Source organism: Panthera onca, chromosome C1 (assembly GCF_046562875.1).
Source record: "Panthera onca isolate mPanOnc1 chromosome C1, mPanOnc1 haplotype 2, whole genome shotgun sequence".
Classification (NCBI taxonomy): domain Eukaryota; kingdom Metazoa; phylum Chordata; class Mammalia; order Carnivora; family Felidae; genus Panthera; species Panthera onca.
This window is the reverse complement of record NC_138346.1, coordinates 204,526,298-204,550,985: the sequence shown is the minus strand read 5'-3', so window position 1 is coordinate 204,550,985 and position 24,688 is coordinate 204,526,298. Positions and strand designations below refer to the sequence as shown.

At 49.4% G+C, this 24,688-nt stretch overlaps 1 protein-coding gene across 1 annotated transcript; it reads right to left on the bottom strand.

Moving 5' to 3' along the window:
• Positions 1-3,305: 3,305 nt before the first annotated feature.
• LACTBL1 (lactamase beta like 1) lies at positions 3,306-23,043 on the bottom strand. Its single transcript, XM_060625481.3, has 8 exons — positions 22,917-23,043; positions 22,429-22,501; positions 16,718-16,853; positions 14,262-14,371; positions 11,814-11,971; positions 10,574-10,812; positions 6,910-7,015; positions 3,306-5,974 (listed from the first exon to the last, which is right to left on the bottom strand). Exons 2-8 carry the CDS (start codon positions 22,438-22,440, stop codon positions 4,996-4,998), a joined length of 1,740 nt encoding a protein of 579 aa, XP_060481464.2. The 5' UTR covers positions 22,441-22,501; positions 22,917-23,043; the 3' UTR covers positions 3,306-4,995.
• Positions 23,044-24,688: the final 1,645 nt, after the last annotated feature.

Genomic DNA, 24,688 nt, shown 5'->3' with positions numbered 1-24,688 from the left:
CACATACACCCATAGCTGCAGGCTCATGTTCAGACTCACCCCATACACATCAAGTCACATATACACAGCAATTACCCCACAGCATGACCGCAAGTAAATCTCAGAATACTCCCTCTGTGTCAGGCGTGGTTCTGAGTGCTCTGCACATTATCATCCTGCTTAATCTTTTAAACCCGTGCTTCTCAAACTATCTGTGGTGAAAGACCAGGTTTGCTTGGGGGGGGGGGGGAGGGGGTCTGTTTTGTTTTGTTTTGTTAATTTCCAGTTGTTTGTCGATCAATATAAGGTCTTACTGTGAATTCAACACCCAGCCTTGTTTATACCCTGTTCCATGAGACCTGTCCCTGATCTCACACTTGGATACTATGGCAATGTCACGATGCTACAAATATTTCTGTAATATCTGTACCTACCTTGTCATAGACCAGAAACAAACAGTTCTAGGACAGGCACGAGTCCTATCTATATCTTGAGTAGCAATCCCTTAAAGCATGCCAGAAAGTGGACAACTGGCATTATCCCCATTCGATAAATAAGAAAACGGAGGTACAGCATTTTGAAGATTGCCCACAGTTACACAGCTAGTAAGGGCAGGAGCCAGGATTAAAACCCGGACGGTCTGCTCCAAAACTGTGCTGTCTCATATCCCTACACACTTGGGCACAGAGTTATACTCACATACACAACAAAAGACACACACCTGCAAATACACATATGGACAAGCACTCCAGACACAAATGTGCATGTATTTATTCACTATAGTAAACACACAGGTATGCACACAGAACTACAGGCACAAACATACAGATGTGTCTGTTTTGCTAATTATTATGTCCCTGGTGCTAGTACATTGCCTGGCACACAGTAGGCACTTAGAAAATACTTCTGAATGAATCAATACCTTTATGCCCCATATGCCTTCCTTCTATAAGAACATATGTCTATGAGTGTATAGGTTCTCTTTCACGGAGGGACTAACACAGCAGGTTATAAGCACGATCTTTGGGTTCAGGCAGATCACAGTTCAAATCCTGTCTCTGACATTAATGCTGTGTGACATGGGGAAGTTGCTTCACCTCTCTGAGCCTCAATGTCATCATCTAGAAAATGGAGATTTCAGGGGCACCTGGGTGGTTCAGCCTGTTGAGCGTCCGACTTCAGCTCAGGTCATGATCTCATGGCTGTGAGTTCGAGCCCCCTGTCCGGCTCCATGCTGACAGCTCAGAGCCTGGAGCCTGCTTTGGATTCTGTGTCTCCCCTTCTCTGCCCCTGCCCACCCCCCAGCTTGCACTCTGTCTCTGTCTCTCTCAAAAATACAAAAATGTTAAAAAAAATTTTTTAATAAAATAAAATATAGTGGGCGCAGAAGAATACATGACCTAAGACCTCATTTTTAAAAAGATTAAGAGCAGCCAAATTAATCAATGGTGGTAGAATTCATGAGTGGTTCTTTCCAGGAAGTGGAGAAGGGAACCACAGGAAAGGCTGGAAGGGTTCCACACCTCAGTCTAGGTGGCAGTTACACAGGTACAGACATAGGTTAAAAAAAATCATCAATTTGCAAGAATGAGTGGTCAGGGAAGGGCTCACAGAGGTGACAGGTGAGTAAACGTCGGAGGGAAGGGAGCAGTGAGTGGTTCGCTGGAGAAGGAACCGTGCAGTCAGGACAGCAGGAGCAAAGGCCAAGGATACCCGGCAGGTTCAAGGAGCAGCGAGAAGGCCAGAATGGCTGAGGCAGAGAGAACAAGAGGCCAGTGGGAAGAACCGAGGTCCTCTGTAGGCCATGATAAAGACTTTAGTTTTTCTTTGAATGCAATGAAAGCCCTAGGAGTGTCTGAGAACACCAGTGCGTGATGTGACTTTTAAAAGGATCCCTCTGTGTGTCCTGTAGACTGATGTCTGTGAGTATATTAGTCAGGGTTCTCCAGAGAAACAGAACCACTAGGATATATATTAAGAGATTTATTTCAAGGAATTGGCTTACATGATGTGGCGGGCAAACCCAAAGTCTGTAGGGAGGCTGAAAGGCTGGAAAGTCTCCAGCAGGAGCTGCCGCCACATTCAGAGGCCAATTCCTTCTTGCTTGGGAACTGCAGTTTTACTTTTATGGCCTTTCACTGATTAGATGAGGCCCACCCAGGTTATCGATGGTACTCTCCTTTACTTCAAGTTCGCTGATTGTGGATGTTAACCACATCCACAAAATACCCACACAGGAACACCTAGATGAGTGTTTGAATAACCGAGTATCTTAGCCTCGTCACACTGACACAGAAAACTAACCGTGACAGGGGGTAAGGATGGAAATGGGGAAGCAGGAAATCACTATAATAACCCTGGAGGGAGAGGACGGTGGCCTGAAAATGGCCAGAAGAGCAGAGGTGGGGAGGAGGGATTGGATTACAGACTCATTGTGCAGTAGAGCCAGCATGACCTACGGATGGGATGAATGTGAGAGAAAGCGGGGATCCAGGAGTCCAGCCTGGGCAACAGCAAAAGCAGAGTTTCCACTGATTGAGATGGACAGACTACAGGAGGAACTGGTCTGGGGTGAGGCTGACAGTCCCATTTCGGACATAAGGCAGAGATGCATCCTGCATACCCAGTAGGCAGGTGGACACAGAAGTCTGGAGTCAGAGGAGTAGCCGGGGTAGAGATACAAATTAGGGAGCCCAGGGTTCGGCCAGGGAAGTATGGTAAAGCCAGAAAGGGACAGAGAAGAGACAATGGCAATGACCCAGGGGCCAAAGGTGTGCAGACAATGAGATAACACCGCACACCTGTTGAGAGCGTTAAGTCCGTTAAGACAAGCTACAGACTGGAACATATTTGAAACCAGGGACTAGTATCTACAATATGTAAAGAACTCTCAAAACTCAACAATTTCTTAGAAATCCAATCAGGAAATGGGCAAAAGACATAAAGAGACGTTTCACCGAAGAGGATATACAGATGGCAAAAAAGCACATGAAAAGGTATTCAACGTCATTCATGATTAAGAAATTACAATTACAAAAATAATAATAGTGACCAATGCTGGCACAAATGTAGAGAAACTATATACATATATAACTGTATATATGTGTGTGTGTGTGTGTGTGTGTGTGTGTGTACATACATATACATACTGATACATTGCTGATTGGATTATAAAATGGTACAGCCACTCTGGAAAACAGTTCATCAGTTTCTTTAAAAAGAAACAAAAACAAACAAACAAACAAAAACCCTACCATATGGCTCATCAGTTGCACTCCTGGGCATTTGTCCCAGAGAAATAAAAAACTTATGTTCACACAGATACCTGTAAACAAACGTTCCTAGCAGCTTTATTCGTAATAGCCTAACATTGGAAACAAGCCAGACATCCTTCATCAAATGAATGGTTAAATAAACTGTGGGGCATCCACACCATGCAACTATTACTCTACAACAAAAAGAAAAAAGCTGTTGATACTTGCAACCACTTGAAAATCTCCAGAGAATTATGCTGAGCGAAAAAAAAAAAGTCCCCCCCAAATTACATATTGTATGACTCCATACATATAATATTCTTGAAATGACAAAATTACAGAAATGGAAACCAGATTGGTGGTTGCTAGGAGTTCAGGAGGGGGTTGTCTTGGTAAGCAACTGGGCATGGCTAGAAAAGGGCAAGAGGGATTCTTGTGATGATGAAAATGTTCTCTATCTTGACTCCATCAATGTCAACGACTCTATCAACTTGCTTATGATATCGTACTACAGTTTTGCAAGATGTTTCCATTGGAGGGAACTGGGTTAATGGTACACTGGTTAATTCTTTCGACTGTACGTGAATCTACAATTACCTCAAAATATAAAGTTTAATTTTTAAACGGACATGCAAAATGCTAGCTTATATTTTGTATTAGATCCAACAGGCATAAAAGCCATCAACATTTTAAAACTTCTGCTCTTCACCAAAAGACATCATTAAGAAACTGGAAAGGCAAACCAAAGACTGAGGGAAAATATCTGCAATACCAGCTCTGACAAAGCACTTGTACCCAGAGCGCAGAAAGAATTTCTACAATATGAGCCATACAATGCAATTAAAACCACAGTGGGACAGGACTTCACAACCGCGAGCATGCCTAAAGTTGGAAAGACTGACAATGCTACGTTTTCACAAAGATGTGGAGTAACAGAAGGGTCACATATTGCCGCTGGAAATGTAAAATGGTACAAGTGCTTTGGAAAACTTCATGGCTTACCTAGATATTTACCAAAAGAAATGAAAACATGTATTCACAAAAAGACTTATACAGGAATGCTTTTTCATAGCAGCCCCAATCTGGAAACAACCCAAATGTCCATCAACAGGTGAAGGGATAAGCAAATGTGGTGTACTCATACAGGGGAATGCCACTTCGCGATAGAAAGGAACAAACTTTTGATACACACACAGACATGCGTGAACCTCAAAAACGTCATGCTGGGGGCGGGGGGACGACCCAAAAGGCTACACTGTATGATTCTATGTATATGAAACTCCAGAACAGGCAAAATAATCCACGATGATAAAAGTAGATCGGTGGCTGGGTGCAGGGAAGGGGACTGACAGCAAAAGAATAGGAAAGACGTTTGAGGGATAATGGAAATTTTCCCTATCTTGATTATGGTGGGCATAAATGTCAAAATCATGGAACGGTATCCTGATAACGTGTGCATTTCATTTTACATAAATTAAAACTCAGTTGATTTTTAGTACGAAGACAAAATACAAGCCCAAAGGGGCTCTATCAACTTGCTATGAAAGTTTCTAAATGTTTACTCTAAATTTCCGTACTGAACTCTCCCACCCTGTGGACAAAAAACAGCTGTGGTCCGCGGTCCACACTCTGAGCAGCAAACACACTACCCCACTTTGCCAACTACTCGCTCCTCTAACACATCTCCCCAGCTCCGCCTTTCCAACTCTAGACCGGAAAGCCCGGAGGCCAGCAAGGGGGAGGCTCCCGACAGAGCCCGCGGTCACTGGGTCTTGAATACGGGCTTGCGCTGCAGCCGCAGCACCCGGTAGGTGTTCAGGCCCGGCACGTCGAAGCCAGGGGACAGTCCGTGGCGGTCCAAGGGGTAGAAGTTGACGAGCTGCCCGTGCTGCGCCTCGAGGGAGAGCCAGGCGTCGCCAAGCGGCAGCTCGCAGGGGAACTCGCGGGCCACGTGCAGCTGGAAGACGCGGCCGCGCAGGTGACGCAGCGCCAGCGTGCGGAACGCGGGGGGCACCAGCGCCTCGACGCGGGGCCCGAACTGGCGCAGGCGCAGCTCGCCCTCCGGCCCGGGGCGCACCTCGTAGAAGGTCTGGTTGGCGAAGGTGAAGTAGCCGGCGAAGGGGCGCGCGCTGGGCGGCGGGGCGGGGCTGGGCTCGGCCTCGCGTAGGGCCCTCTCCATGGCGGGCAGGAGCACGTCGTAGGCCTGCGCCACCAGGTCGCGCCCGGGTGGCCGCGGCCCCGCCAGCAGCAGCACGAGGCTCAGGCGCAGCGGCGGCACCAGGGAGAAGGTGGCGGCGTAGCCGTCCAGGTCGCCGTCCTTGCGCACCACGCGGTAGCCCCCCTGCGCGTGGAACTCCCACGGGGTGCCCGTCTCGTTGGCGAAGTAGGCGCCCGAGCAGGCCAGCAGCGGCGCCAGCAGGGCCTTGGCCGCGTCGGGCCGCAGGAGCGGGGGCCCGCCGCCCAGGAGCACCATGGCCAGCTTGGCCAGGTCTGCCGGGGTGGAGTACATCTGGCCGGACGGCCGGTACCAGCCCAGGTCGTAGAGCGGCGCCGGCCGGCCGCTGCCGTAGAAGCCAGCCGCCAGGCGGGCGCGCACTAGGGGCGTGAGGTCGAAGCCCGTGTCCTCCATGCCCAGCGGTTCCAGCACGTTCTCCAGGATCCAGCGCTGGTAGTCGCCCTGAGCAGTGTGCGCTGCGAGGACATGGGCCAGAAGCGAGAAGGCCAGAGTGCTGTAATGGCACCTGGAAGAGGAGGGGTGGAAACTGGGATGCGGCCGTGGGTGAGTATCTCCAGGCCCTGAAGAGCCGGGCCCCACCTGCTCAGACCGAGATGCCACCAGAGGTTCGTTGGAGTGGGCGCGGTTGAGAAGGAACCTGCTTCATTGCATCCCAGGTGGTCAGACCCAGCAGGCACCCCAGAGATGATTGACTACAAGGCATTATCCTACACCTGGGGAGACTAAGGACCAGAGAGGGGCAGAACTGCCCAGAGTCACACAGCAACTTGGGGAAGAGTTGGACACAGCAACACATCTGGGAAACTGGTAAAACAAATCTTTTTGGTCCTTTTTACTTTAGTATAATTGATTTTATCAAGTGGAAAACTAGAGTCCTGGGGCACCTCGCTGGCTCAGTCAGTTAGGCATGAGACTCTTGATTTCAGCTCCCGTCATGATCTCACAGCTCATGGGCTCAAGCAGCACAGATCCTGCTTGAGGTTCTTTCTCTCCCTCTCTCTCTGCCTTCCCCCTGGATGTGTGCTCTCGCTCTCTCTCTCAAAATAAATAAATGAAACTTAAAAAAAAAATAAGTTCACTGTTCACTCACAAGAATGCACACTACATGAGGAAAGGCTGCTTGTAATTGGCTCCCTGCTGTATCTCAGTAGGTAGGTGTTGTATCTCGGTTGAGTAGGTGCTCGATAAAAGTTGAGTTGGTGAATCGACAGACTACGAGGTTCACACAGAACTGAACCTGGGCCCAGCTTCCCCCTGCCTTGCAGTGCCAGCCTGTCTGGGCCTGTCTTCCCAGCTGTGGACTAGGGGATGCATTCAGGGATCCCTGCATCTCCCTTGGCTCCAGATGTCTAGGGTGAGATGACTCAGGCTCTCTCCTAGGAGGGGTGTGTCACCTCTGGAGGTTCCTAATGTCGGTGGGGCCTCAGACACACTCCTCACCTGGTTCCCGGGTCTGCCACCAGCACATCATCCTTGAGCAGGCTCAGGGCCTCCTGGGTGCTGCCCCTCCACAGCAGGGAAGTAGAACGGAGCCTTCTGGGAAGCCCTGGGGAAGAGCAGTGATCAGAACTGCTGGGCCGGCTGAAGGTGGGATAGTGGCCCCTGGGTGCACTCCCTCCCCCACCTTCCGTGGATTGAGAGATAATGACCGCAGAATCACTTCAAAAAAAAAAAAAAAAAGTCTAGCATGGACTCTAACCCTCCCTGTGTTTGGTTGGGCAAGTCACTTAGCCTCTCTGAGCCCCAGTCTTCCTATCTTCCCCAGTCTTCTCTTCCCTATCTTCCCGGGGAACACAAGGGAAATCATTTAATTTCCTATATCATAGGGCTCAGGTGAGATAAAATGCTCAGCTTGGGGCCTGGCCATAGTAACTGCTCAAAAAAAGAATTGTTATCATCAACCCACAGAAGTTTGATTCCATAAAATTCTTGAGGTCAGTACCCAAACAGGTTTTGCCAAACTGGCTTCTCCGACCACTTGGAATTTTTTGTTTATTGGATGTGACACGTATGGGAAGGATGACAGGACTGGGATTCTTTCCATCCCTCCACCCGGCAATAGTTTTCAAGCACCACGTTTTGTTCCAAGGTCTGTTCTGGGTCCTGGGCATTCAGCAGTGAACAAAATAAAGTCCTTGACCACATGGAGTTTCCATTCTAGTGGAGGGGACAGATGATAAATAAATACTCGTGCTATGGGGTAAGAAAGGAGGGATTGTTATTTGATACAAGGTGATCAGAGGAAGGCCTCACAGAGAAGGTGACCCTTGAGCAGGTGAGAGCTGGAGGAGGAGAGGGGGAGAGCCAAGCAGCAGTGCGAGGGAAGAATGTCATGCAGAGGGAAGGTGTGGAACAGCCAAGTGTGGAGGCCCTGAGGCGGGAGTGACTTAGCTTGTTTGACGACCAGTGTGGAACAGCCAGTGTGGCTGAAGAGGAGTGAGAAGGGGAAGACTTCGGAGGTGAGAAGTACTGGGGGTGCAGGCACCAGGTGTCATGGGGTGCTATAGGGTACTGGAAGGACTTGGCCTTTTCTCTGAGTCGGATGTGACCATGGCTGGGGTCGTGAGCAGAGAAGTGATGAAATCTGACGTATATTTCATCAGGGTTGCTCTGGTTGCTGTTTGAAAACAGACTTGGCGGGGGGGGGGGGGGGGGGCAGAAGCAAGGAAGCCTATAAGGAGACTTGAAAAATCCGCATTTTTTTCGTGGTGGCTGGGACTCGGGAGCCAGCTGTGGAAGTGGTGAGGACAGGTTGGGTCCTGGATCTACTTTGAGTGTGGAGCCAACGGAATTTGCTACTTGAGGGGATGTGGAAGGTATGGGGGTTGGAGGTATCAGGGGTGACTCAAAGGCTTTTGGCCTGAGCAACTGGGAGATGGAGTCCCAGGCCCCGGGTGTAAGTTCTGACTCTGGAACTTCTTGCTGTGTGGCCACAAACCATGTACCTTACCTCTCTGAGCCTCTACTTGTTCCTCTTTAAATGGGCTGCAACACCTGCTGTGGTTTCCCTAGGAAGTGTTAGAAGGCTTAACTCAGAGAATGGGTGAAAAGCTCCAGGAACAGGAGACAGCTGTAGATTACAGTGAGAGTCGATCATAAAAGACATTGAGAGCCTAGAACAGAGTTATTCAGGCAGCTGTTGCCTCAGCTGGCCCCTTGGGACTGTAGAAGACATGTAGGATATTTTAAAACTAACCAAGCACCCTGGGCTTGGTTCCCTGGGTATGGATGAAGAAGAGTCCACAATACACCCCTAGAGGGAGCCCTGGAGTCAGAGTTATAACCCAGGTGGATTGAACAGGATGCAGGAAGAGCCTAAGTAAGCCTGAAGGCTCCTTACCTGCATGGCCCCTTTCAAGTCCTATATCTAACTTGGAATTTTTAATAATGCATTCTTAAAGAGGGCCCCCATAATTACATCCTCATCAGGCCCCACTGCACCTAGGTCTAACCCTGGCTAAAATAACCAAAGCTACATTGACAAGTACCTGCTGTGTGCCAGGAGCTCTGCTAAGTGTTTTTACACTCATTATCTCATTTAATCCCCAATAATAAGACAAACCACAGTCATTTTACAGGGGAGAAAAATAAGGCTCAGAGAAGTTCAATGACTTGCCCAAGATCACCCAGCTGGGAGAAGGCAGAGCTGGAAGTTCAGTGCTCACGCCCTTAACCATCAGGCCACCCTCCCCCAAGAAGAGTGACCCTGTCCTGCCTGAGCTGCTTCAGGAGGTTCCATCCTCTTGCTGAACCTCGGGTACACCACCTGGGCTCAGGAGTGATAACCAGCCATGTCCATTGACTAAGACCTCAGGCCTTTTGAAACAATGAAATGGCATCGTTTCAAATGAAATGGCCTGGGTGGCTCAGTGGGTTAAGCGTCTGACTCTTGGTTTTGGCTCAAGGTTCATGAGTTTGAGCCCCCGTGTCTGGCTCTACACTGACAGTGTGGAGTCTGCTTGGGATCCTCTGTCTCCTCTAGGACCCTCTCCCTGCTTGTGCACTCTCTCTCTCTGTCTCTCTCGAAATAAATAAATAAACTTAAAAAAATGGCAGGCACATGTATGTCCATTTAGTTTATATAAACGTATTATAGAGTAATATGTACATTACACATTCTTATACGTATTCATTCATACACATATGTGCACTTTGTGTGTATATTATTTTATTTATTCAAAGGGTAGCATATAATATACGCTGTTTGAGCTTTTTCCCCCACTTAACACTGTATCTTATTCCATCTCAGTACATAAACAACATTATTCCCCTTTTTTCTAACGCTACATCTGATTTGATGATATAGCCGTGTTACAGTTTGTTTAGCCGCTCCCCTGCTTCTAGATATGTAGGTGTTTCCGTCTTTTGCCGTTACAAACAGCGCTGCAGTGAATGCATGCAGACCTCACACCACACATGTGTGAGTACATCTGTAAGAGAATCTCCTAGAAGGGTAATTGCTGAGCCAAAGGATCTATGCATTTTTAATTGTGGTAGATATTATCATTGTCCCCCATCCAGGTTGCACCAATGTAAATTCCCACCACTGATGCATCAGAGGGTCTAGTTCACCATAACCTCACCAACCCAGTGCACCCACCATTTTGGCCTTTGCCAAGGGAAAAATGTCTCTCCGTGGTTTTAATTTGCGTTTATGTTGTTATGAATGAGGTTGAACATCTTTTAATATGTTTTCATAGTCTTAAGGGCCATTTGTATTTCCTTTCCTGTGAACTGTCTATTCTGTTCCTATTCTTCACCCATTTTTCTGTTGGGTTGTTAGTCTTTGTATTGATTGTACGTAATCTTTGTATATTGAGGGAAATTAGGTCTTCATTGTAGATCTGTGTACAAATATTGACCTGTTCTTGACCTAATAAGCAGATCTTGACTTTCAACTTGCCAACTGATCTTGATTTGTCCCCTTGATCTAAACTCCCAGATTTCACCTCCGCTTTCACCTCACCAGATCTTTCTACCCCTGGTCCACCATCCAGGGCGGGTGAGAGGGAGGTGTGGCCGGCCTGGCTGCATGAGAACCTGCTGCTCAGTTGCCACCCCTGAAATGGTTTGGGTTGAGCTGCACAACTTCAGGGCTGCTCACCTGAGAGCTGGCTGGCCATCCTTCGGAGGGTGACGGACGAAGGCCTTGGGGCTGGGCCCACCTTCTCCAGCTCATCCGTCAAGCTCTGTTGTTCAGGGGCTGATGCCATGCCCAGCGGGTTGTTAATGGTGAAGGTGCTGGCATACCGCTCCAGAGGGTCATCTAGAGAGGCTACAGTGCCCTCCTCCCACAGCCGATACAGCATGAGGACTGGAAAGATCTTAGAGATGCTGGAGATTCTGGGAAGTGTTAAGCACACAAGGGTGCAGAGGATATACAGTTGGCCTTACAACCTCCGTCCTGCACCCCAGGTCCCACCTTTCTAATGCTCTAGGAAAGCACTGAGTCCACCCTCTTCAGTGTCTCAGACGGAAATTCAACAGTCTCTGTAGAACTGCCTTTGGGATGTTCGAGAACATAGCACAGTGGCAGGTGGACACTCTTGAGTGCCTACCCCGTGCCAGGCCTTAACCCAAGCCCTTCCCATTCTGGGATAGACGTAGGTTGGGATCATGTACCTCTGCCTCTTACTAGCCAAGTGGTCTTGGGCAAGTACTAGACCTCTCTCCGTTTCTGTTTCATTGTCCATTTCACAGGTTGTAGAAAAGATTGAGCGAGATTGGGCATGTGAAGTGCTTGGCAACATACCTGGAAGGTAGGTAGCAAGTGTTGAGTAAGTGATAGCAAATGCAGTTGTGGGCCCAGGCCTGGCACGTGGCAGGTGCAGTGTGAACGGAACCTCTGTAATCCTCACAGTGTCTCTGGGAGTGAACGTGTTCCCTTTGCATCGTCAGCTTGGAGGATCCTGCAGGCAGCACCTAGGAGGGGAGACTCTGGGTGTGCCGCAGGGGGTCCCAAGTTTCTTCCGTCTGGACCACTGCCGCCAACTAACAGCGACCCAGGGCAAGGGCCCAAGAACTGGTTACAGTTCCTTCGTGGCATATAGTAGGGTGTGGGAGTGGGACACAGGGAGCGTTTTCTAGTTAGGGAGGTTCTGGGCTAAGGGCTCTCCAGAAGAGATTCCTTCCTGACTTGTTACCCCTGTGGTGTGATGTTGGGCGCTCTCTGGTCCTCTCTGGCCCTCAGTCTCCTCATCTATAAAATTGTCAGGACTTAATAAAGGGTCCTGGCAGCTTGGACCCCCAGTCATGATTCTCTTGAGTCCCCCTACCTCCTAGGTCTCCCTTGTCCTCCCATCCCATGCCCCCCTCCACAGGACCCCAGAGGTCACCCAGCTGACCGGTACATAGTGTATTCATTGGGGGGCCCAGAGGCCGGGTCTGATCCATTCTTCCTCCCGAAGTTCCCGGTCCAGAGCACGGTGTCATTGTGGATGACAACTGCAGACATGGCAGCCAGGCCCGGGGCAGACAGTGCCTGACGCAGGATCCTGTCCACCTTGGAGGAGAAGAGCAGGAGTGCAGGCGCAGACAAACACTCCTCTGGTCCTGCTTGCCCTGCGCATTCCCACACCACACCCTGCACACAGCGCCCCCTGCCGGGACCCCCTCCATTCTCACCCCCCCACCCCCCCACCCCTGTGGCTGGAGCCTCAGACCTCAGGTTCTCAGACCCCCTGGGATTGGACCCCCACCCAGTTACAACCAGAGCAGCTCCTCTAAATTTGTTTTTATGTAGGGCTTCCTCGTAAGATTTCTGTTCAAAGAAAATTTCTTTGGGAAAATGTAAAAGGAGAGAGGGGTTAAACTACTGATGTCGTTGAACCCTTGTCTGCTGCTCTAGAAAACCTCATGAAGGCCTGGTCTGACCCCCTAATGTTGGAGGATTCACTATAGAGGCCCCTAGACCCTCTTTGAACATTTATTGAAAGGACATTGTTTTCAATAATGAAATACAGTGACAATGGTAACATCCAAAGTTACTGGACATTTGGAATGTGCCAGGCACAATATAAAGCGATTTTCATGCATTGTCTCATTTTAAAAAAATTTTTTTAATGGTTTTTTTTTTTTTTGAGAGAGAGACAGACAGAGAGACAGAGTGTGAGTGGGGGAGGGGCAGAGAGAGAGAGAGGGAGACACAGAATCCGAAGCAGGCTCCAGGCTCTGAGCTGTCAGCACACAGCCCTACACAGGGCTCGAACTCACAAGCTGTGAGATCATGACCTGAGCTGAAGTCAGACGCTTAGCTGACTGAGCCACCCAGGTACCCCATGCATTGTCTCATTTAATCCCCAACAAGCCAGTGCTAAATTTCTCCCTATGTTACAGATGAGAAGATTGAGTCTATGAGATATGAAGTGACTTGCCCAAGTGGCTAATGGTTAGTGGAGTCAGGATTAGGACCCCAGGCTAACTCCAGCCCTAGGTCCTAATTAACTGCCAGACCTCCTTGCCGAGTGATTTAGCAGGTCCAGAATTGAGTTCTGTCCATGTGTGGTTTCCACCCGGGCACTGACTTTGCTTCTGTGTGCCTCAGTTTCCTCCTCTTTAGATAGGGATTCATGAGGCATTTGTATAAAGAAGCTACCGCATACTAGGTGCCCACTAGAAGCTACGATTACTGTTGCTATTTCTTGTTTTAATTGCTATGACCCTGGAGCCTCATAGCACCGTTCTGCTCCCTCTCCTTCACTAAAGCTTTTCAGGTACTTGCAGACAGTGATGGTGTCTCTGCCCAGGCCTTCTCTTACATGGACACGTCACCTGCCTTCCTTTCAACTGTTCCTTGGATGACAGTTTCACACCCCTCCGCTGTGCTGCTGCTTGTACACTTCCAGTCGTGTTTCATTTGTCTGTGTATCTCCTAAGGTGAGTGAGCTGGCCAACAACCCCCTCTAGCGTCAGGCCATCATGCAGTGGTAAGAACTGTGTTATAAGGTGTGTGTGCTTAATTACATTGCAGTGGCCTCTGTGATACGGGCTGTGTCCTCCTCCCCCCGTCCCACCTTTCTCCCTCCCCCACCTGCAGTCCCAGCAACCTGAATTCCCTGGTGGTTCTCTGTGTGTGGCTTGCACTCATTCTGCTGCCTCTGGACCTGTGCACATGCTGGTCCCTCTATCCGGAGCACATGCTTCCCTCCCTCAGTCTCCCTTACTGTATAAATGCATATCACCTGGGTACTTCCTACTTGTTCACATCTCCGTTTAGACATCATTCCCAGGGCATCTGAGTGGCTCAGTCCACTAAGCGTCCGACTTCGGCTCAGGTCATGATCTCACTGCTCATGAGTTCAAGTCCCGTGTTGGGCTCTGTGCTGACAGCCTGCAACTCAGAGCCTGGAGCCTGCTTCCGTTTCTCTCTATCTCTCTTCCCCTCCCCTGCTTACTCTCTGTCTCTGTCTCTCTTTCTCTCTCTCAAATATAAAATAAAAAAAAAAACATTAAAAAAAAAAGTAGACACCATTCCCTCCAGAAGCCTTGCCTGACCCCAAAGCCAATTTCTTTGTGCCCCCGCAGTTCCCTAAATGTCCCCATTCCTCACTCTTACCCCTGTATTATAAATGTTACTTGTCTTGACTATGTCATCACATCCAGACTAGTAGCTTCTTGAGAGCAGGACAGTATCTTCTTACTGCCATGTCCCTGGTGCTTAGCCCAAAGTAGGTGCTCAAGGATTATATGTTGAATGCATGAGTAAATGACCCTGCCAGTGCACAGAACGTGCCCTCCCCTTCATCCCCCAGGCCTAGCACACACGCCCAGTTCCCTCTTGGGTCATCACTGACCTTTTCCAGGGCCTCCTTCAACACAGGGAGGGGGTGGGCCAGCGGCACAGGCTCAGGATGTCGGGGACACATCCTCACAGGGGCAGAGGCCACCTCTGGTCCCAAGGAACCTATAGGGAGCATCACATGGTGAGTGGGGGACAGAGCTCAGGGTAGGAGTCTAGGGATCATCCTAGAAGAGGTGGGAAGGTGGCAGCAAAGGCCAGAACCATGCCTTGGAGCTGGCCCTCCCAGCTGGCAACAGCCTCACCAGGAGACAGATAGCAGGGCACAGCGCCCACCATGGGGGCATATGCCTGAGAGGAGAAGGGACAGTCCCACACCCACCACCTGATGATTGGCCTTCAAAATACCAATTAGGCCAAGGCTCCTGGTTGGCAGCCCTTTTCTCTTGTATGACCAGCTTTCCCCCTCCATGTAGTCAGAGGAGTTAGAAAAGTTCCAGCTCCTTGGGGCAGGCTCAACCGTGTCTGTCTGTCTGTCTGCCTCTGTTTCTCTAGTACAGATTATATATTTGAGTGGAGAGGTGGACTTGGGCCCCGCTTAGGCTTCAGGCCTAAATCATAAGGCCAGTGCCTCTGTCACCAGAGCCGTGTGTCTGGAACATCAGGTCTAAGTCCCATTCTGCTTTGGTCCAGCTGTATGGCTTCCTTGGAACCTCTGGGGAGAAGGTGTGGGCCCTGGCAGGACAGGATTCAGGCTGAGAGATCATCGCACGGGCCCCAGAACTCCCCTCATCCTCAGAGAGCAGTGTAGGGTAGTGAGGGTGAAAGCGCCCAGAGGAGCTGCACGGTCCTCAAATCCTACCCAGAACTGAAAGGAGCTTCTCTGTGGGAGGCTCACTATGGCCGCAAATCCTTCCAGCTCCTCCCACCTCTTGAATCCGGCTGGCCTTGTGACTTTGTCAGGACAAATCGATTGTGCACCTTAAGGAAGGTCTCTCAACAAATCCATGACATAGGTTTAATCATTGGAGTAGGGAGGTCTTGGCCCAAACCTAAGCTTTGCTCAGCCTGGGACTCAGGTAGGGCTGGTGCCTACAGCCCTGCATTAATATGCACGTGCACGGGGGCGCGTAGGTGGCTCAGCCGTTCTAGCGTCTGACTTCGGCTTGGGTCATGATCTCACAGTTAGTGGGTTCGAGCCCTGCTCTCAGTGAGGAGCCTGCTTCAGATCCTCTGTCCCCCTCTCTCTCTGCCCCTCCCCCGCTCTCAAAAGTTCTCTCCCAAAAATGAATAAAACCTAAAAAAAAATATGCACGTGCCCAAAAAGTCATCTGGAAATATTTGAATGCATATTTGATTCAGTAGATACGGGATGGAGGCAGGGCATCCTCATTTCTAACAACCTCTCAGATGGTACCCATGCAAGGGAGAGGACTTCGATCACTGTGGACAGTGATCAACCCGGTGATGGACCCAAGCAGGTCCACGAACTGTTTGTTTCCCATTTGTGAGAAATTAAGTACAAAATTTGAGCACACACATTTAGAAACTTCTATAGCAGTTTAATGTGGTAATTTTGTGTGGAATCTTAAAACTTGAGCTTCTGTTCTATAGTATTTTTTTTTCATTTAATTTCGTTTGTACATATTTATAGTAATAACTGATCTACTTTGGATTGGTACTTTGACCGTTGGAGAAGCATGGTCCTTTAGGACAGGCTGACCTGCCTACTTGAGGACTGTTTGCTTGAGGGACTGAGAAGCCCCTGATAAAAGAATATACCCTAGAAAGAACAGGGTGGGGTGGGAGAGGAAAAAGCCAGCAAGAAAATAAAAGGAGCCATTTCTGCAGAATGTCTCTGTGGGAATTTGGGAGCCCAGGCCACCTCATCGAGCCTTGGGCATCCGTAACACAAGAGGAACGGAGAGAGACATTCTCCCCAGCGTTAGCAGAGAACTGGGATTCTGGATGGTCCAGGTTGGAGGTTTCAGGGGTTGCTATAGCAACAAAGGGCCTGGTGGCCATTGTCAGCAGCGGTGGCTCACTAGCCAAGCTTTGACCTGCCCAGGATGGAGAGGCTCCAACAAATGGCAGCTTCTGTCCACGGATACCTCGTTGTTCCTCCCAGGGTCTTAGATATAGCTGGGGGGAGATCTTTAAAGGGGTGGGGGTAGGGCCTGGAGATCCTACCATGGGGGCTGAACACCAGGCAAAAGAAACTCTGTTTTACCTATTGGGAGTCCCTGAGCTTTACAGCCAGACTGGGTGGTTTAAGGAAACTCCAGTGGCATTAGGATCCTCATTTTATACCCAAGGGCAACATGACACAGAAAGGTCCCTTGACTGGTCCAAAGATACACAGCTAGTGAGGGTTGGAGTCAGAATGAAGGCCAGAGCTTCTGAGTCCAAATCTTGTGGTCTTGCCCCTACCCCCTCAAATCAGGTGCATCAGCTCCAGGCTCCCAGGCCCCACAGGGATAGGAAGGAAGTCAAGGATGCTTGTGCACTCACTGGTGTCCAGCTTGGGGAGGTGATATTGCCACAGGAAGCAGCCAGTCATAACCACAGAGAGCAGGAAGAAGAAGCTGCAGGAAGCTGGGAAGAGCCACTTCTTTTTCAGTTTCGGCAGGCTGGGCTGCCAGCCCACCTGGGAGGGGAAGGACACAGAGCACGGCCCCCAAGGGGGTCAGCCAGAGGGAGGCAGAAGAGGGACCCCTACCATGCCTTAGGTCCACCCAGACACCACAAGAGCCCACAGCTTGGGGCAGATGTCACACCTGTAAAACCAAGGTCCTTCCCAGTGTGAGCCCTTCAACAGCTGTGCCACGTGTATCTCTGCACCTCTGGGCTTTTGCATGGCCTGCTTCCTCTGCTGGGCATGCCGTGTCTCTCTTGTGTACTTAGTGAAATAGCTAAGGCCGGCTGAAATGCCGCCTCCTCCAGGAAGCCTTCCCCAACTCTCCTCACCCAGACCCCCTCCAAGGCACTTTGGACAAGCCTCCATTGTGGTGGGAGTCCAGCTCTCTAATGCAACAGCTGTTCAACTAGTATTAGCTGGTGCTCCTGATGGAGTGTGAGTTCTCCAAGGGCACTCACCACTCAAGCTTGTTAGATCTTAACGTTTTACCCTGTTTTCCTCATATCTCTACATTTTAAAAAGTACCGCGTCAGCTCCTTGTTTGGTTTATGGTCTGTTCATCCCATCCCATTAGAAAACAGGAGTTCGTTCACTCTCCCCCCTCTTTCTCTGCCCCTGCCCTGCCTGTGCTTGTGCTCTCTCTGCCTCTCAAAATAAATAAATAAACATTAAAATGAAAGGAAGGAGGGGCGCCTGGGTGGCTCAGTCGGTTAAGCGTCCGACTTCGGCTCAGGTCATGATCTCGCGGTCCGTGAGTTCGAGCCCCACATCAGGCTCTGTGCTGACAGCTCAGAGCCTGGAGCCTGTTTCTGATTCTGTGTCTCCCTCTCTCTCTGACCCTCCCCCGTTCATGCTGTCTCTCCCTGTCTCAAAAATAAATAAACGTTAAAAAAAAATTTTTTTTAATAAAAAATAAAATAAAATAAAAGGAAGGAAGGAAGGAGGGAGGGAGGGAGGGAGAGAGGGAGGGAGGGAAGAAAGAAAGAAAAAGAAAGAAAGAGAGAAAGAAAGAAAGAGAGAAAGAAAGAAAGAAAGAAAGAAAGAAAGAAAGAAAAGAAAGAAAGAAAAAACAGGGATTCGTGATTTGTTTTACTCACCGTGGTATTCCCAGTGCCTAGAACAGTCCCTGAAACATAGCAGACCCTGATAAATAGTTGATGATGAATGAATGAATGAATGAATGAATGGACAAACATTCTGGGTGGAGGTGAAGCCCTTTTTGTACCACCTGCAGATTCCAGCCTCCTCCCCTTCTTCCCAGAAGTAGCACCCATTATGATCTTGGTGTTCATCATTACCATGCCTGTTTTCATTCATTTACTGTGTGTTCGTGCCTTCGTAAACAGCACGTAGTATCACTTTGCACATTTTTAAACTTATGTAAACTATAACCTACTGTATTATCCTCCTGAAACTTGCTTCCCCCCCCCCCCCCCACATATGGTACATGTATTCTGTATTATTTGGTTTAACTTCTGTAGAGTATCCTGCTGTGTGAATATACTTCAGAGTATACTAGTTAGAACATGGAGTCTGGGGCCAGGCTGCCTTAAAAACATGACTGTTTTATGCATTTGAGGTGAGAGCACTGTGCCTGGGAGTGAAATTTCTGGGTGGTAAGGGGTGGCCTTTTTCAGGTTCGTAGATACTATCCCATTGCTCTCCAAAGTCGTTCCAGTTAACACTCCAGCCACCTGTGACTCTAATTGCTACTTTTTTTTAAGTTTATTTATTTTGAGAGAGAGAGAACACAAGCAGGGGAGGGACAGAGAGAGCGGGAAAGAGAGAATCCCAAGCAGGCTCTGCATTGTCAGCACAGAGCCCAACGCCGGGCTTGATCCCATGAACCGTGAGATCATGACCTGAGCCAAAACCAAGAGTCAGACAGGCGCCCCTCATTGCTACTTTTAACTTGCATTTTCTTGATTACTAATAAGCTTGAATGCATTTTCCTGCGTTTACTGTATATATTTGGGTTTGCTTTTCTGTGAACGGACTGTTCTTATCCATGGCCTATTTTTTCCTATTCAACTTTCCTTGTTTATTAGAGTTCAGTATAAGTTCCAGATACTCTCGCTTGTGTTTTGTCTGTTCCCATTATGTTTATGATAACTTGTTGGAGGCAAAATCATGTAGTGGTGAATCTGTGGCCAGATTGCCTAATTCTGAATCTCAGTTCGACCATTTCCTGGCTGTGTGACCTCAAGAAAGTCACTCAACCTCTCGGTGCCTCAGTTTCTGCACCTGTAAAATGAAAGTGATAATAGTGCTTGCCTCATAAATTAGTAAGGCTTTAGTAGGCTAATATTTTTAAAGTACATTGTTTTTACACGTCGTAAGCTCTATTAGCTATTGTTGAATAGACGGATTTGGGTTTGCGTTTTGGTTGCTGCCGATCAAATTCATCCATATTGTCTTTTTTGTTTGCTGTGAGTGTGTGTGTGTGCGTGTGTGTGTGTGTGCGCGTGCATGCACGCACAGGAAATACGTTATACAGAGGTAAATGTAGATTTCCCTACTGTCACACACAAAACTATTTTGGTTATGGTGTAAAGAAGGAAAATCTCATTTTATTTTTTTCCATACAGATAATCAGTCATCTCAGCACAGATTATTAAATACTCCAGTCCTGGGGCGCCTGGGTGGCTCAGTTGGTTAATCGTCCAACTCTTGATTTTGGCTCAGGTCATGATCTCACGGCTCGTGGGTTCGAGCCCTGTGCGGAGTGTGCCTGTGACTCTCTCTGCCCCACCCCACTCACGCTCTCTCTCTCAAAATAAATAAATAAAAATTTAATTAGTTAATTCCAGCCCTGTGCCACTGACTTGTATGCCGCTGGCTCTGAAACATACTAAGTGCCTGTCCATACCAACACCTGCTCTGTAGGCTGTGTTCCGCTAGGGTCTCACTGAGTTTCGATTCCTTCTCTCTCTGTTCAATCCTACATGCTCTTCCGTGATGAAGAGAACTTATACACGGAGCACAGGCACTGTCCTACAGTAAACAGTCTGGCCAGAGAGGCTTGCTATAATCAGACCCCAGCAGATCCCATGCGGCCATTTCCTGCCTCTCCTCCGCCTCCCCTCTCCCCCTTGCATCTTTAGGCTCCCACACCCCACATCCCACTCTCCGTTGCTTTGCACCTGCCATTCCCTCTGTGAGGGAGGTTCCCTCTGCGAGGGTCTGTGAGACCCTTTCTATCCTTTTCCACCTGACAAACTTGTGTTCTTCCCTGAAAATACATGGGCATTTGCAGAGCCTTCTGATTCTCCCCCAGACAGAACTGAGGGCCTCTCCTCTCTGCTTCATGCACACCCCTTCTTGCATTGTAACAGTAACCTACACTGGTTACTGCTAGCTTCTTTGTCTGGTTCCCTACTCCGCGGCAGGTGTCTCCAGCACCAGGATCATTCCTTCTTGGCCTTTATGCCTGTAACACTTGTTACTCTGCCTGGCCCTGGCAGATGTTTCAGAAATATGTTTTGAACTTTACATTGTCCTGCAAGTTGAAAGCCTTGGGTTCAAATCTCAGCCCCACTTCCTGAGTCAGTTATAACTATGGCTGGGTCTCTTCCCCTCTCTGGACCTCTGTGTCTTCAGCTGTTAGCAGGATGGACTGACTATTTGTTGAGTTTACCTTTACACCTGGAAATCTCACTTGATTTCCAGCTCTAGAATTCGGGGTTCCCACTAAAGCCACTCTTTATTCATAATTTCCAGAGATTGGAAATAACCCAAATGTCCCTCAACTGGTGAGTGGACAAACTGTGATATATCTGTACAATTGGATACTGATCAGCAGGCGTAAAGGAACAGACTACCGACACAGGCAGTAACGCGAATGAATCTCAAATGCATTATGTAAATGAAACAAGCCAGACTCAAAAAGCCACAGTCTGTGCAACTGCATTTTTGTAACATTCTGGAAAAAAGGCAAAACTGTAGGGACAGAAGACCATTCAGTGGCTGCCTGGGGGTAGGAATGGGGGAGATGACAAAGGAACAGAAGGGACAGTGGTAGGCAATGGAACCATTGTGTATCTTGATCGTGGTCGGTCTGGACTGTGTGCATTTGTCAAAACTCAGAATTGTACACCAAAAAGAGTGACTTTTAATGCATGCAAACTATACCTCCATTTTTAAAAAATGAAGCCATTAAGGAGCCCAAGAACATTAGGATGTTTCCACTGGTGTCAGGAGTAACATCAGACACAAGACCGTGCTTCAGCCTCGAGCGGAGCGGGGGCTCTCTGGTATTGTTTATGTGGGAGGGAAGTTGGAAGGTGCTCCCTTTTGAGCACAAGCAAAGGGCCACTGGGGCAGGGCCAGTGGCACTAAGGGAGGGCAGCCTAACCTCCCTCAACAGGCACCTATAGCATGGCCAGAATATGGGCATCTCCTTTTCAAGCGAAGAATGAAACTCAGAGACCTTAAAATGACTTACCGAAGTCGTGGACAGCACATGACAGAGCTGGGATTCTAGCTCTGTGCTCTGCACCACCGCATCCCCCCTCACATGTGACTTACATGTGAACCGCACCCCCAGTCTCTAGTTCTCCTCTGAAGCCCAGCCTCATCCCATGCCTGTCTCCAATCTCAGGATTTATTCCGACAGCCCCAAAGGTGGGGTCAGTATTTAACCTCTAAGCCGCTCACCAGCTGCTCACATTTTGACTTTACAGTAGGAGGCACCAGGCATCTCTCCCCTCTCCCTTCCCAGTTGGAAAATGAGGCAGGGGTAAGGGGTGGGGGTTCAGGAAGAGCCTGGCTCCCCCAAGCCCCACCCGTAACCACAGTTCCCCACCTCCTTCCCCAGGTGGCCTACGGCCCCAAGACATTCCCCTCCTTTCTCCTCACCGCCCACTCTGGTACAACCCTCCTCATCCATTTCTTAATCCAGAATACAATTTCCAAAGGCCATCTGTGTGTTCGGCACAGTGCTATGTCCTGAGGGCACAGAGCCTGTGGCCAACATCTGTCCCCCATGGAGCCGGCAGGACAGCAGACTGGCCACACACCAGGGCTCTGGAACCAGGTGAAGCAAGACTTGATTCTGGTTCTGCCCTTACTGGCTCTGGACGAACGACTTCACCTCTTTGAGTCTCCATTTTCTTGTCTGCGTAATGGGAAGGACCATCGTTCCTACACCTCATAGAATTTAGGTGAGGGTCAATGAGATAATGCATGCAAAGCCCCTAGAACACTGTTCACTAGCTGGTCACTAGTGTAGTAATTTCTCTGGGAGAGAGATGTGAACAGAGCATGTGCATACAGCTCTTGGGTCTCTGAGGTACCCGTGAACTCAGCCTCTGGGTGGGAGGTGGGGGAAAGCTTCACTGCACAGGCAGTAGGGATGAATTGGGGGGCACTCCAGTCAGAGGCCTGGGGATGTGAAGAAGGAGAGGAGTAATTTCTGGTTTGTTTTGAGAATTCAGTGGGTTATTACAGGTAAAACACTCAAAACTGTTCCCGGCCTACAGTGCAAATTCTAGAAATGTTAGCGGTGATGATGATGAAGGTGATGAAGGTGATTTGGGTGATTTAGGCCAATATTTGAAGCAAGTTTCCATGGGCTATGCCTCACCTGGGTCATCATTCTCTCCAAGGTGTGGAAGGTTCCAGCTTCTTGAGGATTCAGGCCTGCAGTCCGGGAGACCCTGTGAGTGGGAAATCAAGTCAGAGGAGTGAAGGCAAAGAGAGGTCCTGAAGGCTGGAAAAGAGAGGAGGGGACAGAAAGGCTGGAAGACAAGGATGGGGGCTGAGGGTGGGAGGGGGCAAAGCAAACCCTCCCCTTCCTGAAGCTCTGCTTCGAAGGCAGAGGGAACTGAACTCAGAAAACCTGTGGGCTTGACCAGTTGTCCAGGTCTGTCCGGGTCTATCGTGATTTTAGCACTGAAAGTCCCAGATCTCTCAGTTCCAGGAAAATCAGACGCGATCGGGCGCGTTCAGGGTGGTATGGCCGTAGACAGTTCCAGGAAAATCAGGACACTCAGTCATTGTCCCCACCACTGCCTCCCCGTCCAGCCTCAGAAACAACCCACTCAGACCCCCAGACTCTTAGCCCTAACTCACCCTCTTCTGGAAGGCTCAGGTAGGACAGGGCAATTCAGGCTCGGCCACGGCTGGCCAGTGCCCTCCAGGAGTCCCCGTGTTCCAGGGGACGGGGATGGCTGGCTGGGCTCTGAGGTGCAGGCTTCACCCAGGCTCCCCAGGGGCTGGCAGATGTGGTGCCGATTACCCCGGCACTAATCCCTCCACGTGCCCTCCGCCATTGGGATTAGTTCCTGGGGTCCCTCAGCAACAGGGAGGGGGGCACATCTGTCAGAGAGCCTGGACAGCACCACGTGATCCAAGATGCTCCAGGCCGGAAGAGGAACGCTCTCTCCAAAAGGAGTGTCTGGCAAGCCCAGTGTGCAAGAGAGATGACCCACAGGCCTCCCAGACCTGTCCACCCCCCACACCAGCTCTTCAGCTGCCTCTGAGGAACCTCAGCCTCCAAGGAACACAGTTTGAAGACTTCCAGGGGTCAACCTAGTTGTTAAATATGCAGATAACCAGTTCTGTCACTGCCTGTGTAGCCTTGGGTAAGGCATGCCCTCTTTGTTTCTTCGTCTACAAAATGGGGATAATAATATCTTGGTTACCATGAGGATTAAATTGCAGCGTGATGGTAAAGCAGGTCGCCCCGGACCTCGCACTGAGTAAGGGCTCTGTAAAGGCCCGTTTCTTGTTATAACGTAGCTTTGTGCCACAACCTCTGCGTCAGAGATCAGATCTTTCTCAGTGAACATTCTAGAAAGTTACTGCCCAATGATTTTATTTTTTTAAGTTTATTTATTTAAACTCTTTCTCTCTTGAGAAAGAGAGAGTGGGGGAGGGGGAGAGAGAGAGAGAGAGAGAGAACGAGAGAATCCTAAGTAGGCTCCAAGCTGTTAGCGCTGAGCCTGACTCGGGGTTCAATCCCATGAACTGTGAGATCGTGACCTGAGCCAAAATCAAGAATCAGATGCTTAAATGAGACACCCAGGTGCCCCTGTCTGTTGATTTTCGTTGGCCCAAAAAGAGAAAATATATTTAGCTTCCTGACACTCGATATGGCTGCACATTGGGATTACCGGGAGAGCTTTGAAAAACCACTGGTGTTTGGGTCCCGCTCTACAGATGCCCAGGGGCGTGGCTTGGTGATTCTACCCTCTGGTCAAGGTTAAGAACCACCGCCCCAAACCAGTGTGTCTCCAACCCACTTTAAATGTGTATAGGAACAGCCTGGGGGGGGGGGGGTGGGCAAATCAAGCTGCAAGTTCTGAGTCAGTGAGTCGGAGCAGGACCCAGGATCCTGCTTCTCTAACCAGCTCCCGGGTGATGCCGATGCCAGTCCACGGACCACATTTTGAGCAGCAAGCTCGTGCTACAATTCATGGATTGCACCAACTTCCATATCACTGTCTCAGTAGGGCCCCACAGTTGCCTCCCAGCCACCCCGTCATTGACAGGGCTTGATTCTCTCCACTGTGCTGATGCTTAGGGTCTGGTATGTAAACGGATGGAGGCAGGCCTTCTGGATCTTAGTCTGTATCCCCCGTGGCCTAGAAATCTGGGCTGGCCTAGAAAATAGGCTAAATTAGGACGAGAAGAGGGCTGGGTGTGATTTTGCCCAAACTCCACATCATATGGCTGGTGAAACAGGCTCTGAGAGGGGAGGTGACTTCCCAGGGTCACACAGTAAGTTTAGTGACAGCGGTGGGGCTGGAACCCTCATCTTCTTTTCTATTATTGTACCTGGCTGCTTGGTCCATCTTTGCTGAGGCTCAAGCAGGGTGGGAAGCCTGCCTCTGGGTCACAGA